This window comes from Thalassophryne amazonica, chromosome 11 (genome assembly GCF_902500255.1).
Source record: "Thalassophryne amazonica chromosome 11, fThaAma1.1, whole genome shotgun sequence".
NCBI classification, from domain to species: domain Eukaryota; kingdom Metazoa; phylum Chordata; class Actinopteri; order Batrachoidiformes; family Batrachoididae; genus Thalassophryne; species Thalassophryne amazonica.
The window spans coordinates 83,399,580-83,415,065 of NC_047113.1; the positions used below are offsets into that span (position 1 = coordinate 83,399,580).

The window sequence follows — 15,486 nt, forward strand, 5'->3', positions numbered from 1 at the left end:
GAAAACCCAAAACCACACGGGAGGTGGCCTGAGTCACAAAGAACTCGATCACCTCCCGGTGGTTACCTGACACCACCAGAGTTACTGGGGGTGTCTTATGCGTGATTGGTGGGAGTAGGGAGCCATCTAGCGCCCGAACCTGCACAGGCGAGGTAAGAGCCACCAGAGGGAGCCCTATCTCCCTGGCCCATCTACTGTCAAGCAGATTCCCCTCAGAGCCCGTGTCCACCAGTGCTGGGGCCTTCAGGGTTGAATCCTCAAACAGGATCGTGACTGGGAGTCGTGTAGCAATGTGGGTGTGTCCCACGTGAATGTTTTGACCCACCCCTGGCCCAGTCTCTAGGGGCGGGCGTTTGGCGTTTGACCGCTCGGGGCAGTCTCTCACATGGTGCTCTATTGAACCACAAACAAGACACGCTCCGTGGGTCCATCTCCTCTGTGCATCTGGTGCCCTAAATGTTGCCCTACTCGTGTCCCTAGCTTCGTCAGTAGGGGGAGCTGTGACCCCACGGAGCGCAGGAACAGAGGAGCGTGGGGAGGGCGGAGCCCGACCGGACCCGGAAGGGAGAGGGACGACGCGTGCCTGGCCACGCCCTTCGCCTCGTTCCCGGCGGCGTTCTTCTAACCGGTTGTCGAGTCGTATGACTAGATCGATGAGCCCATCTAAATCCCGCGGTTCGTCCTTAGCCACCAGGTGCTCTTTTAGGACCAGTGACAGTCCGTTTACAAAGGCAGCGCGGAGGGCAGTGCTATTCCAGCCGGATCTCGCCGCCGCGATGCGGAAGGCGACTGCATAGGCAGCTGCGCTCCGACGCCCCTGTCTTATTGACAGTAGTGCGGTTGAAGCGGACTCTCCTCTGTTGGGATGGTCGAACACTGTTCTGAGCTCCCGTACAAACCCATCGTAGGTATGAAGGAGCCGCGAGTGCTGCTCCCAGAGCGCTGTAGCCCAAGCGCGTGCCTCCCCGCGAAGCAGATTTATTACATAAGCTACTTTGCTAGCATCAGTCGCGTACATCACGGGACGCTGTGCGAAGACGAGCGAACACTGCATCAGAAAGTCCGCGCACGTCTCCACACAGCCTCCGTACGGCTCTGGAGGGCTTATGTATGCTTCTGGGGACGGAGGAAGGGACCGTTGAACGACCAGTGGAACGTCACTTTCGCGCGCAGGGTCCTCGGGAGGGAGAGCCGCAGCGGCGCCCGAAGGGCGCGCCTCCACTTGTGCGGCGAGAGCCTCCACCCTGCGGTTTAGGAGAACGTACTGCTCGGTCATTAAATCGATCCGAGAGGTGAAGGCGGTGAGGATCCGCTGCAACTCACCGAGTACCCCTCCCGGAGCCTCCGCCGCGCCTTGGTCTTCCATTGGCCGTTCAACAGCCGGTTGACGCCCCTCGGGGTCCATGACGCTGGCCGAGATATCCTGTTGTGAAAGTGTAGGAACACGGACCCACAACAGGGGGCGCAATGAACGGACAATGGAGAAAGTAAATAACAATTTTTACTGTTGTGAAAATGCACAACCAATACAACAATTGACACTTTGGGTTTACACCGAATTCCACTGGTGTCGTGTGGGCAGGCTCGAAGGTAGGAGACGTCCGTCTCAGTCGAACCGGAACCACCCAGATCTCCTCTGCCACCGACCCCCGGAAATACTGGAACCGCCAAGTCCCGAATTCCCAGGTGGCCACTGCCTCCGCTCGTCGGATCCGGTACTGCTGGCAGGAGAGAGCAACAACACACAGATGTGGATGCGACAGCACCCAGCCACGGAGAGGGGAGAAGCCGCCTCCACCTCTTGACAATATACAGCAGGAAGGTGAGTACTTATTCAAGCAATTTAGCTGTTAGTAGTCAGCAGTCCTGAAACGGTTTACAAATCTTAGCTGGTTATTCAGAATATGAAGGCAGAGAATGTTACCTCAGTCTTAAGGCGATATCTCGGCACTGAGGTGGCGACGCCGTCCTCCTGATATACCTCGGTGCTGAGTAGAAACAGCTGTGTTTGGAGATGGGTGACAGCTGTCACCCAGATTACTCCCATGATGCGGTAGCGCCCTCTGGTGCCTGGAGCCCGCACTCCAGGCAGGGCGCCCTCTGGTGGTGGTGGGCCAGCAGTACTTCCTCTTCAGCGGCCCACACAACAGTTGGATTGAGTTGTTGACTGTTCTTTATGATGTTCAAGTGGAATAGCTGCACGTACCAGGAAGTTATTAAGGTTGATGTATCTATTACATGCCGTGGCGTCTCGACATGCTGACATAGAGACGCCTCAGATCAGGACGGAGTGTTCAGACAAGATCACCATCTGAATTGTCCAACATATTCCATTCTTACGCTGTTAAACAAAATGAATATTTCTTTTACAATTGACATGTCACTTTATACCTGATCCTTGCACTGAAAAACCCGGAAGACTCCAAAAAAAAAAAGACAAAAAAAAAAAAAACAGCAACCAACCAACCAATACAAAGAAACCAACAAAACAAGGACCTTTTTCAGTACAGATAGAAGCAGATATAATTTCAATTTATTTTCATTTATATAGCGCCACATCACAACAGAGTTGCCTCAAGGCGCTTCACACAAGTAAGGTCTAACCTTACTAACCCCCAGAGCAGCAGTGGTAAGGAAAAACTCCCTCTGAGGAAGAAACCTCAAGCAGACCAGACTGAAAGGGGTGACCCTCTGCATGGGCGATGATACAGACACAAATTACAGAACAATTCACAAAATGAATATACAGGAAATGCTGTTGGTGCACAGGACAGGAGGGTCTCCAGCACAAACACCACACCCATCTCTGGATGGAGCTGCACATTAAACAGAGAGAAAAAACAGAATCAGGCATCAGAAAGACAAGAAATACAGTGTAATTTGCCAGCCTTAAACAACAAGAAAAACAGGAAATATTAAGGTGATTGCCGGCCACAAGCCCTAAGCTTCATGAAAAGACCCAGAATTTAGCTAAAGTTGAGGCCACGGCCCGCACTGTTTACTAATAAAATGAATTAAAAGAGTTAAAAGCATAGAAACATACTATGCCACTATGCTAGCCATACAAAAGGGAAAATAAGTGCGTCTTAAGTCTGGACTTGAAAGTCTTTCTCTACAGAATCTGACTGTTTTATTGACACAGGGAGATCATTCCACAGAACGGGCACGATAAGAGAAAACTCTGTGACCCACAGACTTCTTATTCACCCTGGGGACACAAAGTAGTCCTGCACCCTGATAATGCAAAGCCCGGGCTGGTACGTAGGGTTTAATTACGTCAACTAAGCAGGGATGTGCAAGTCCATGAACAATTTTCTCTACTAGTAGCAGAACCTCAACATCTGATCTCACTGGGACAGGAAGCCATTGAAGAGATGCTAAAATGGGTGTAATGTGGTCAAACTTTGTGCTTCGTGTCAAAAGTCTGGCAGCTGCATTTTGAACCGATTGGAGACCCCCAATGCTGGACTGCGGTAAACCAGAAAATAGAACATTGCAGTAGTCCAATCTAGAAGAGACAAACGCATGAATAGACAAGATGGGACAAATCTTTGCTATATTTCGCAGGTGGAAGAAAGTAGTCCTCGTAATATTTCTAATGTGGAGGTCAAAGGACAATGTAGGAGCAAAAATTACCCCAAGGTTCCTCACTTTGTTAGTGTGATGTATGGCACATGAGCCTAGGCTAAGCCTTAACTGGTCAAATTGATGCTGATGTCTCACTGGACCAAGAACCACCAGTCTTTTAGTCTTATCAGAGTTTAAAAATAGGAAGTTTCTAGACATCCACCTTCTCACTGATGCAAGGCAATCTTCTAAGGATTTTATGTGAATGAGATTAATAGCAATTATCGGCATGTATAACTGAGTATCATCAGCATAGCAGTGAAAGGTAATCCCAAAACACTGCAATATGTGCCCAAGGGGTGCTATATAAAGGGAGAAAAGCAGGGGGCCTAAGACGGACCCCTGTGGAACCCCAAAGTTCATGTCACTGAGGTTAGAGGTAGTGTTACTGTTCAAAACACAGTGAGAATGACTGGTCAAATATGACATCAACCATGCAAGGGCACTCCCAGTAGTCTCAAGATGATTTTCCAGCCTTTCAAGTAGAATACGATGATCTACGGTATCAAATGTAGCACTGAGATCTAACAGCACCAGCACCGTAGTGGTGTCCGAATCCATTGCAAGCAGAAGATTATTCACCACTTTAGTGATAGCTGTCTCTGCGGAATTATATTTTCTAAAAGCAGACTGCAGTGGCTCAAAGAGATTATTCTCAGTAAGATAGTCCACGAGCTGTTGTGAAACCACTTTTTCCAGAATTTTAGAGCAAAATGATAGATTTGATATTGGCCGATAGTTTTTCAATACAGTAGGGTCAAGATTAGATTTCTTAAGTTATGGTTTAATCACTGCAGATATGAAACATTTAGGATCCAGAAGTTAAAGAAAGATGAATAATTTCCAGCACAGTCAGCCCAAGAGTGGGCTACAGATTCTTAAACAGTTTTGTTGATATAGGATCAAATAAACAGGTGGTGCTTTTTGTAGACGTTACAAGTTTTGTCAGCACGCCTAGAGAGATACTCTCAAATTCTGTAAATCTAGGTAATACCTCAGTAATGGTGCCCACCTCAATAGCAGGGTGTAGTGGCTGGGTTGAGGCATGCTGGGATATGTTTAACCTAATGTCTTCTATTTTCTTCTCAAAGTAATCCAGGAAATCTTGTGCTGTAAAATGAGAGCGAACTACAGGTGGTTGTCCAAGTGCTGCCACCGTGTTGAACAAGAACTTTGAGTTATGCTTGTTTTTGTTGATCAAATAAGAGTAATAGGTCCGCTTTGTAGCCAGTAATGCATGCTTATAGTCTAAGATAGCATCATGCCACGCAAGGTGGAATACTTCTAATTTTGAACTATGCCATTTCTGTTCTAGAGCTCTAGCCTTATGCTTGAGGTCACGCAGGTAATCATTGAACCAAGGTGACTTTGTTTTGGGGGAGCGCGGTTTTAACACAGGTGGCGCAGTCATGTTGAGTGCAGTTTTGAGCACTGAGTTTAAACTATCCACAAATCTGTCTACTGATTGGGTATTTGCCAAATGTGAAGCTAAGATATCAGGCAGTCTAGCTTCGAGTTCAGTCTTAGTTGAGGAGTTGATGCATCGCCGTAGTGATATATAAGGTTGTTGTTCCACTAACACAGCAGTGAAACTGTAAACTTAATAAGTGAGTGATAAGAGACCACTGCTGTAAGAGGCATGATGTCAATATTTGTGACAGCAAGACCACGTGCGAGAACCAGATCCAGGGTATTTCCACTAATGTGCGTCGAGTCCCTAATGCATTGCCAAAATCCTAATGCATCCACAATTTCAACAAATGATTTGCAGAGGGGACCAGAAGTCTTATTTCTATGAACATTAAAGTCACCAATAATCAGAATGTTATCTGCACTAGTTGACAAGTTTGAGATGAATGCACCAAATTCATCTAAGAATTCAGAATATGGGCCAGGAGGCCTATATACAGTGACAAAGTAATATGGCTGATTTTTATTCTTCTGACCTTGGCAATGCGTAATATCCTGAGCAGAGCAGAGAATCAAATGCTCAAATGAGTTATATTTGTGACCCTCAACCAATGTTGTATAGTAACGAAGTAAAAATACTTCACTACTTACTTAAGTACGTTTTTGGAGACTTTGTACTTTACTTGAGTTTTTTAAATTCAGCTTACTTCCACTTTTACTTCACTACATTTCCGACCGTAATTGCATACTTCTATTCGATACATTTTCTATTCGCCATGCCGTTACTCATTATAAAACACACACACACATGAAAAAAGTCGTGTTTTCACCCAGAGACACCACTGATTACTAGTGACTGCAACAAAGTAAAGCCGATTTGTCATGAGGCATGTCCAGTAGGCTTTTTTGCAGTTGCGCACTTGGGGGGTGTTTGTCAGGAAAATGATCATTTCTCTACATTGATTACAGACCTGCAGCGGGTCTGTAATTAACTTTTCCGCAGTGCGGCTTTGCTTTGAACCTTGAACCAATCGAAGCAGTGATTTGCAGGTCGAAGCAGTGTTTCGATCTACGATTCGTGGATTGATTGCTTTATTTCACTTTATCCTAATTTTTCCCCGCTAAAACCCTGAAGAGCATATGTCTGTGAGTAATATTTAATATTTTTATGTTAAACTAACCTGTTATGGTCTTCTGAAACAGTTGATAGATGTATTTTATAACTTAAAAAACAAGACCGATGCTAATGCGTTAGCATGTCTATGGCGTTTTCAATGTTAAAGTTAGCGTTAAGCTGTTCGCATCAGCACGTTTGTGTTGATTTGTTTTCTGTATAATTAATGGCTCAGCGTTTGTTGTCGTAAAAGAGTCAAATTGTAATTTTTTAAATGTATTTTTATTCATATAGCAACAACAATAATAGTCTACATAATAGACAATAATAGTCAATAATAATAGACTAATAATGTTACAATACAATTTTAGAGAAAGAGACAAAAAGAACCTATTGAAACAAAACACAACAGAAAAGATAAAACCATGTACCAATGAAAATAAATACATATAGAAATAAATAACTGTTTCCTGTGAACACCTAGTGAGTAGCCTACTCTCGTTTAGGTTTTGGAACCTTGTTTCTGAAGTGTTTTGTGTGATGTGCACAATTTTCAGTACTTTGACTAATACTACCAGTCATTTACAAGCCTAGATAAACTTTTGATTATTAACATTTACTTGTACTTTTACTTTCAATACTTGAGTACATTTAGTTGTACATTACTTGTCATACTTAAGTACAATAAATACTAGATACTTTAAGACTTTTACTTGAGTAGCATTTCAATCAGTGACTTGAACTTCTACCAAAGTCATTTTTTTAATGGGTATCTGTACTTTTACTTAAGTGTGATTTTCTGGTACTTTATACAACACTGCCCCCAGCAGCTAATAAGCTAAACCTAGATTTATAAATAAGAGGAACACCCCCGCCTTGCTTCACATCTTGAGGGACGTGACTAAATGTATACGCTGGTGGGCAGGCTTCATTTAATGGGAGGACAGCTGTAGTTTTAACTCAGGTTTCACACAACCCAATCATATCTAAGTGATGATCAATAATTAGATCATTAATCAACAATGATTTTGAGGATAGTGATGTTATGTTAATGAGTTAATATGTTAGTGGGGTTGACAGTTGAACTGTTGAGCGTAGGGGTGGTTCCAGAGTAGCATATATAAGATGCCTTGAAGTAGGTTTAGGTTTGACACATTCCACACGAGTTGTAGGTAGCAGACACAAAATCTTTGATATTGCTGGAACAACCATTGGGTCATCTTCAATTTCGGCATCATCCAATGTAGTAATGGGTATTAAGTTTGCAAAGCATATCCCCCTATGATTTTTATGGACATGTCTATGGAAGCAGGCCACAGTCTCAACTTGTTGTTGTTGGCAGATAAACTGCACTATCACCATAGTGGATTTTCTGCACTAATTTCCCTGCTAAGCTAATGGATTCCACACCCACATTTGTCATAAGCCTTGCAGGGTCTCTAATCACCTCCTCCGTGGCCTGGAGCAGATGATTAGAGACATAGAGAAAATTATATTATAGTAGAAAAAAAAGGATTTTATTTCAGGTAATTTTTTTTTTTTTACAAATATATATGCATATTTGCTTACTAGTTATTTATTTAAATGTAGGCTAAATTGGAGTTCACTTTACAGGCTAGGATAGTTTTCTGGTCTCAGGTCTTTACAGTTAGTGTTGGTTGGTGAATTTCAACATTTTTTGAAAAAAAATTCTGAATTTCTTTTTTTTGTTTTGTTTTAATTTCATCACTCACTCATCTTCAACCTCTTACTCCAATTAAGGGTCACGGGGGGCTGGAGCCTATCCCAGCAGCCATAGGGTGTGAGGCGGGGTTCACCCTGGACACAAGGCCAGTCTGTTGCAGGGCCTGGTTTAATTTTATGTTTTATGTTTTTTTTCTTATTTTCTGCAAATTTCAAATTACTATGTTTTATGTGTATGTTCTTCTATTGCATTTTGATTTGGGAAGCACTTTGTATACAGTGAGGAAAATAAGTATTTGAACACCCTGCGATTTTGCAAGTTCTCCCACTTAGAAATCATGTCCACTGTGAGAGACATAATCTAAAAAAAAAAAAAAAAAAAAAAAAAAATCCGGAAATCACAATGTACGATTTTTTAATAATTTATTTGTATGTTACTGCTGCAAATAAGTATTTGAACACCAACCATCCAGCAAGAATTCTGGCTCACGCAGACCTCTTAATTTTTCTTTAAGAAGCCCTCTTATTCTGCACTCTCTACCTGTATTTTTTTGCACCTGTTTGAACTTGTTACCTGTATAAAAGACACCTGTTCACACACTCAATCAATCACACTCCAACCTGTCCACCATAGCCAAGACCAAAGAGCTGTCTAAGGACACCAGGGACAAAACTGTAGACCTGCACAAGGCTGGGATGGACGACAGGACAACAGGCAAGCAGCTTGGTAGAAGACAACTGTTATGATTATTTATTAGAAAGTTGAAGAAACACAAGATGACTGTCAATCTCCCTCAGTCTGGGATTCCTTGCAAGATATCACATTGTGGGGTAAGCACATGTCCAGGCCTGTTTGAAGTTTACCAGTGACCATCTGGATGATCCAGAGGAGGCATGGGAGAAGGTCATGTGGTCAGATGAGACCAAAATAGAGCTTTTTGGAATCAACTCCACTTACCATGTTTAGAGGATGAGAACAACCCCAAGAAAACCATCCCAACTGTGAAGCATGGGGGTGGAAACATCATACTCTGGGGGTGCTCTTCTGCAAAGGGGACAGGACGACTGCACCGCATTGAAGGGAGGATGGATGGGGTCATGTATTGCGAGATTTTGGCAAACAACCTCCTGGCTGGGTCATGGCTGGGTCTTCCAGCATGACAATGACCCCAAACACACAGCCAGGGCAACTAAGGAGGGGCTCTGTAAGAAGCATTTCAAGGTCCTGGAGTAACCTGGCCAGTCTCCAAACCTGAACACAATAGAAAATCTTTGGAGGGAGCTGAAACTCCAAACCTTAAAGATCTAGAGAAGATCTGTATGGAGGAGTGGACCAAAATCCCTGCTGCAAACTTGGTGAAAAACTACAGGAAACGTTTGACCTCTGTAAATGCAAACAAAGGCTACTGTACCAAATATTAACATTGATTTTGACAGGTGTTCAAATACTTATTTGCAGCAGTAACATACAAATAAATTATTAAAAAAATCATACATTGTGATTGCTGGATTTTTTTATTTATTTTTTTATTTTAGATTATGTGTCTCACAGTGGATATGCACCTAAGATGAAAATTTCAGACCCCTCCATGATTTCTAAGTGGGAGAACTTGCAAAATTGCAGGGTGTTCAAATACTTATTTTCCTCACTGTATATGATTGGAAAGTGCTTTATTATGATTTATTATTATTATCATTATTATTATGACTGCATTACATCACACATTGACACTGCCACCCAGTGGATCTGAATGGAACTTGTGTACATCTATATACATGCAGAAAGAGAATCTTGTTCACTTAAAAAAAAAACTAACGGATTTAGCAGAGCTTTTTATTTCTTAGTTTAGTACACTTGATTTGCTTTGTCTTCTAGAAAGTTAATTAAGTTGGACCAACTTAATTAAAAGGTTTTGGTGCTATTTGGTAGCCAAATCATTTCAATTAAGTTATTGTAACTTTTTTTATTTCACCTCCATTCTACTCAGAAATATCCATGCAGATTGTTGCCTTGAGTTTTCTTTTATTTTAACTTTTTTTTTTTTTTTTACTTATTTCACTTAAGACAGAATAAATTACATGTTGCAATTCCAGTTTTATGCTCACACAGTTTATTTGAAAACAAATGTCAATATACATCTAACAGTTTTTTAAACTGTAACCACTTTTGTTCCAATATCAACTATCAAATTACTAAAATGTGAACATGTAAAAACATTTTTGTTTTTTATGGTGAAAAGGCTCTTTTAATACAAGTTATACAAACTAATCCCATGAAGCATTTGAAGACCCTGATTACAAATTATTAATTTGAGGGAAAGACTAGTAGGCACAAATTAATTATTAATCAGATGATATGAACAATGTTAATGTTAAATTCATGAGCGTCAAGTATTGAAGCCTTTGCTGTTCATCCGGGGTCCTTTATTAGCATTTTGTCTCTTGCTTTTGTGTTTGCAGCAGCGACGCAGTCAGTGGTTGTGCCTTTATGTCGTATTAGAGTGTAACTGATACTGGTCTGGTATCAGTGTCCTGTATTACAATGGAATATGAGCTAATGCTAACGGTGACCCTGCTGTCTGCACCTACAGTGCACCAGACTGACGGAGGAGCGAGACGAGGCCGAGAGGCAACTCAAACACATCAAGAGAGGTGAGTTTGCCCGCTTCCTCTAACTCTAACAGAACTATGGTTCCAAAATAAAAGTATTCAGAGTGTTTGAGGTGAACTGATGCTCATATGAGCACTTGTATCAGGGATGATTCTCGGATTTTATGGAGGCCTGGGTATCTAGTCCATGTGCCAAGCAGGTTTTTGGTTCTATTTAAGGGGAATAAACACTTACAATCCAGCCTCGTTGTGTATCATGGCCTATACATTGTATGGTGGCCATCCAGGGTGACTAAGGTCAATTTCAGCTTCTACAAGGTTCAAAAGTTAAACTTGCTGTATTGTTGGTAAAAAGTGATGCAAATTATTGGTTGAACTAATATGGTTTTAAAAAGGAATAGTTTTCATCATCTGTCATGCTTAGTTATCAGGTTATGGCGTAACATATGTCACATGTCATAGAATCCAATGGACATCGACCTTGTTTGACCTCTTCTTTGGAGATCAATCATTCATCATGGTCAAACCTATTCCATTTATGAATCCTGTTAACTCAAACAATAATTTTCATCACTTTTTTCTATATTGGAGCAGTTTTAACTTGTAACCTGTACAACCTGAAATTGACCTTTCTCAACATTTTTTTTTTGACTGTTTTACTCCATAACTCCAGAACATTCCGTCATAGATAGTCCAAACCTTTTTGGAATCTTTATGATCAGACAAAGCATGTGGTATAGTTTTCAAAATAATTGGAGCATGTTTAGGTTTCAACTCCCACCTGGCAACAGCTACCACCATGGAATGGCCACCATACTTTTGTGTAGGTCATGGTACACTGAATTTCAACTGTTGTTTAGTCCTCTTAAGTGATTCCGAGTAGGTCAAAATTGTCTACTGGCTCATGAACTATATCATCAGAAAAAAAAAACTTATTTTGCCCAATTTGTGGTTTAATATCTCAAAGTTTACTCAAAAGAAACTGAACTTCTTGTTGGTCTTCAAGACTTTCTAACACTCATCCAGACAGTTTCTTCAGTTTTCGAGCTTTTACTCAGATAAATGGAAAAAAGACAAAGAAATTGTCCATTTTCTGTAAACGTGTAGATACAGTATCTCTTCCCAGGTAGACCAGGAATCTTCGTGGACCTTTCTGGTTAATTGCATCCCTGCAGCAAGTCTGAGCAACATCACCGCAACTGATGACAGACAATACGATTTAAACAAAGTGAAGACACCACATTGGCATTGTTGAACAAAAAGCAGGTTGATGAGTTCAGACGAATCTGATTAAAAAGTGGCAACAGCCACTTTAATAATCAATAATCTGTTTAAGATGTGACTCAAACAAATCTCCAGTAAAGGCTGAGGAAATCATAAAGAAAGCCTTCTTTTAATTTGACTCCACTCTGCTGTTGGTTTAGTGGATGCTTTTGAGTAAGTTGTGCAAGACAGGAAAAATAAACATTTAAACAGCATTTTAAAAGTATTTTAAAAGCAAATACTGCATTTTAAAATACTCAGAACTTATCAGGCCCAGAAAATGTGACTGTGATATCTGCAAAAATCAGAAAGAATGAAATTAAAATGTGAGAAAAAAAAAATCAGTGTTATTTGGTGGGTGTGACCTTTATTTCAGTTGCAGATATTCATTATTGTTCATGTTTGCAAATACACTAATGTAACAAAAATCTATTTGGCTGCACGTTTACAGGATTAATTTCAATGTAATTCATAGCAATGTGCAGATTTGCTGAAGGAGGCAAAATATCAGTGGTGGATCTAGAAGGGGGCTGATGGGGATTTAACCCACCACCACCACCTCCGAGCCACTGACCAAAAGTTGTAATAAAATATGTGAAACGTCTTGCATAAATAAAGGCTGATTGCTGAACGCTGCTGCCCCTCATCATCCTTTACATCTATCATGTGACATCACTGACACCTTTCTCTGAATGGAAAGGCTGTCCTTGTTTCTATGGCAACCACTGTGTCAGCTAGTGGCCAGCTGATACCAGGTTTTGATATTTAGAGGCGTGTGATCCGGAGAGAAGCTGAAGGTCCATCATTAGCTGCTAGGAGCGAAGCTCCAGCGCCAGATTCTGTTGCTACTGTCACACAGGGTAAGACAACAAATATCGAATGTGAAATTCTATATACAGTTACTGTCGTGTCCAATCCTCGGGGTCAAACCTTGCAGCGGATTAGAGTCTGGTTCAGTGTTTTATACAGTTAGTTATGAAACGTGCATTGCAATTCACAGAATGTCATTGGCACCAGAAGATCTTCAGAGGATCATCAGGAACCACTGGAATGACTTTGTGACAAACGAACAGTTACTGGGATTGGCTCAGAGAACATCACCTGACATTTTAGCCATGTGGTGGATCTCTTTGGACATAATTCCAGCACATGGATAAAGTCAAGGATACGCCCACGCTTCACCTGACTGCAGAAGATAGAAGGCTACTTTGGAGACGTGGCGATGGACCGGTTGTCAGTTGGCTGGTTGCCATCCAGGGCTCAAAGCGGTTTCTTGGTTTGGTGGATGTGGTGACCTCACCTGTCAAATGAGAAAGAAGATGAAGAATAAAAGAACAAAGCGGAAGATCAGTTGTGACATAACCACCTCAGATCTCCAAAACCTGCAACAGCAAAACGGGACTGAAAATCTTTAGTCAGCAAAACTGTCACCGATTCATTCATTCATTCAGACTGTATCTCCTTGGGGAGGACAGCCATCATTTCTGTCACATTATTCTGGTGAATTATTAAAATCACTCTGTGGTGAATTATTCAACATCAGAAATGGTGGAAATGTATGGGGGGGGGGGGGGTGTAACCACGACGACCTTGCTCATTCTATTGTGGCCCTTCAAAAGGCCCGCCTACCTACTCCTCTATATTTAATGGCAGCATTTTAGTCTTGGCTTGCAGGCAGGTACTTGATTTCAGGCTCATTTGAATCTGAAAAGGCGATGAGGGAGTCGAGCGGGTTTGATGAAACCGTGACCTGACATGTGAGATGATGCTGTTCCCGTGATGATGGATCATCACCAACGTGTTCACAATGGGAGCGAGTTTAATCCATAATGCTGTGGTCACAGCAGGGACTGGAAATGTGAAGATGTCACAGACGTCCATGGTTAAAGCTCCTGCTTTTTTCTGAGACACACCCCCTCAGTTGGTCTTTGGGGAAGGGGCGTGGCTTTCTGCTGTCTGGAGAGAGGGCAAGTGATGTACAGCTGTGGCACAGTGCGAACTGCTCGTGCGCCACAGACAGTGATTCCATTATCCAGTTTCTCGTCATGCTCGTGGCAGGAGGGAGTTGGGGAGACAAACCAGAGGACCAGGATCACGACTGAATGTGATCAAGGTGGATTCAGCCTGTGAAGTCTGGTTAAAATATTGTGGATCAGTGCAATGAAAACTTCAAACACTGCAAGTGTTTGAAGTTTTCATTGAGTTTTTCATTGAGTGTTGATTTTCATTTCAGTGTGTTAACAAATCAATCCTCGCCCACTGCCAGTGTGTGCGAAGTGTCCAAGGCGTGGGCGTTACGTTGCATGTACGGCGCTACATGAATGAACAGACCCAGTGCTCACCTTTTCATGTGTGATGTGACCAGCATGACATTTTAACATCATATTGGCAACATTAAATCATTAACACATTTTACTGAAGTTTCTATGAGTGGGAAAGATGCCACAGCCATCAAAAACATCAATACCAATTTTTTTTTAAAAGAAACCATTTAATTTCAGTGATTGAAAAAGTCATATGACTGCTGTCCGGTTACAAGAAATCACTTTGTGCTCTTCATTTTTTTGACCATGGCTTAACTAAACACACACAGACCTTTGTGACTCACAAGATCTAGATTATAAAAGTAATCTAAAGCAAAACGTGATGATGAGCCTATATGTATTGACATATTTATTTATTTTTAAGTTGATATATTATAAAACATTTGAGATGAGGTGTGCTTTCATGATTATGACTGTGTCAGCTAAATGAGCCAGTAAAAAACAAACAAAAAACTGCATCCACACACACACACACACACACACACACACACACACACACACACACACACACACACACACACACACACACACACACACACACACACACACACACACACACACACACACACAAGCCCAAACTGAACATGCAATGTAATAATCACGTCCAGAAAGAGTCACAAATGATACAGACTATGGAATAAAAGTCATTCTACAAGTAATGTCAAAAGATTGAGCAGTGATGCAACATAAACAGTGACGTAAATACACATATGCACAATTGCTACATATGCTCCCATTTTGTATGAGATGAACTCAAAGATCTAAAACGTTTTCCACATACACAATATCACCATTTCCCTCAAATATTGTTCACAAACCAGTCGAAATCTGTGATAGTGAGCACTTCTCCTTTGCTGAGATAATCCATCCCACGTCACAGGTGTGCCATACCAATATGCTGATTAGACACCATGATTAGTGCACAGGTGTGCCTTAGACTGCCCACAATAAAAGGTCACTCTGAAAGGTGCAGTTTTGTTTTATTGGGGGGGGGGGATACCAGTCAGTATCTGGTGTGACCACCATATGCCTCATGCAGTGCAACACATCTCTTTGCATCATCCGTGAAGAGAACACCTCTCCAACGTGCCAAACGCCAGCAAATGTGAGCATTTGCCCACTCAAGTCGGTTACGACGATGAACTGGAGTCAGGTCGAGACCCCGATGAGGACCACGAGCATGCAGATGAGCTTCCCTGAGACGGTTTCTGACAGTTTGTGCAGAAATTCTTTGGTTATGCAAACCGATTGTTTCAGCAGCTGTCCGAGTGGCTGGTCTCAGACGATCTTGGAGGTGAACATGCTGGATGTGGAGGTCCTGGGCTGGTGTGGTTACACGTGGTCTGCGGTTGTGAGGCTGGTTGGATGTACTGCCAAATTCTCTGAACGCCTTTGGAGACGGCTTATGGTTAGAGAAATGAACATTCAATACACGAGCAACAGCTCTGGTTGACA

The 15,486-nt window shown here is 42.1% G+C and overlaps 1 protein-coding gene across 1 annotated transcript in view; it reads left to right on the top strand.

Moving 5' to 3' along the window:
* The window catches only part of LOC117519706 (shootin-1-like), a 43,015-nt gene that overhangs the window by 12,885 nt on the left and 14,644 nt on the right, over positions 1-15,486 (top strand). The window contains 1 exon segment of the mRNA XM_034180963.1: positions 10,426-10,486. Within this exon segment, the coding sequence (XP_034036854.1) occupies positions 10,426-10,486 (61 nt within the window).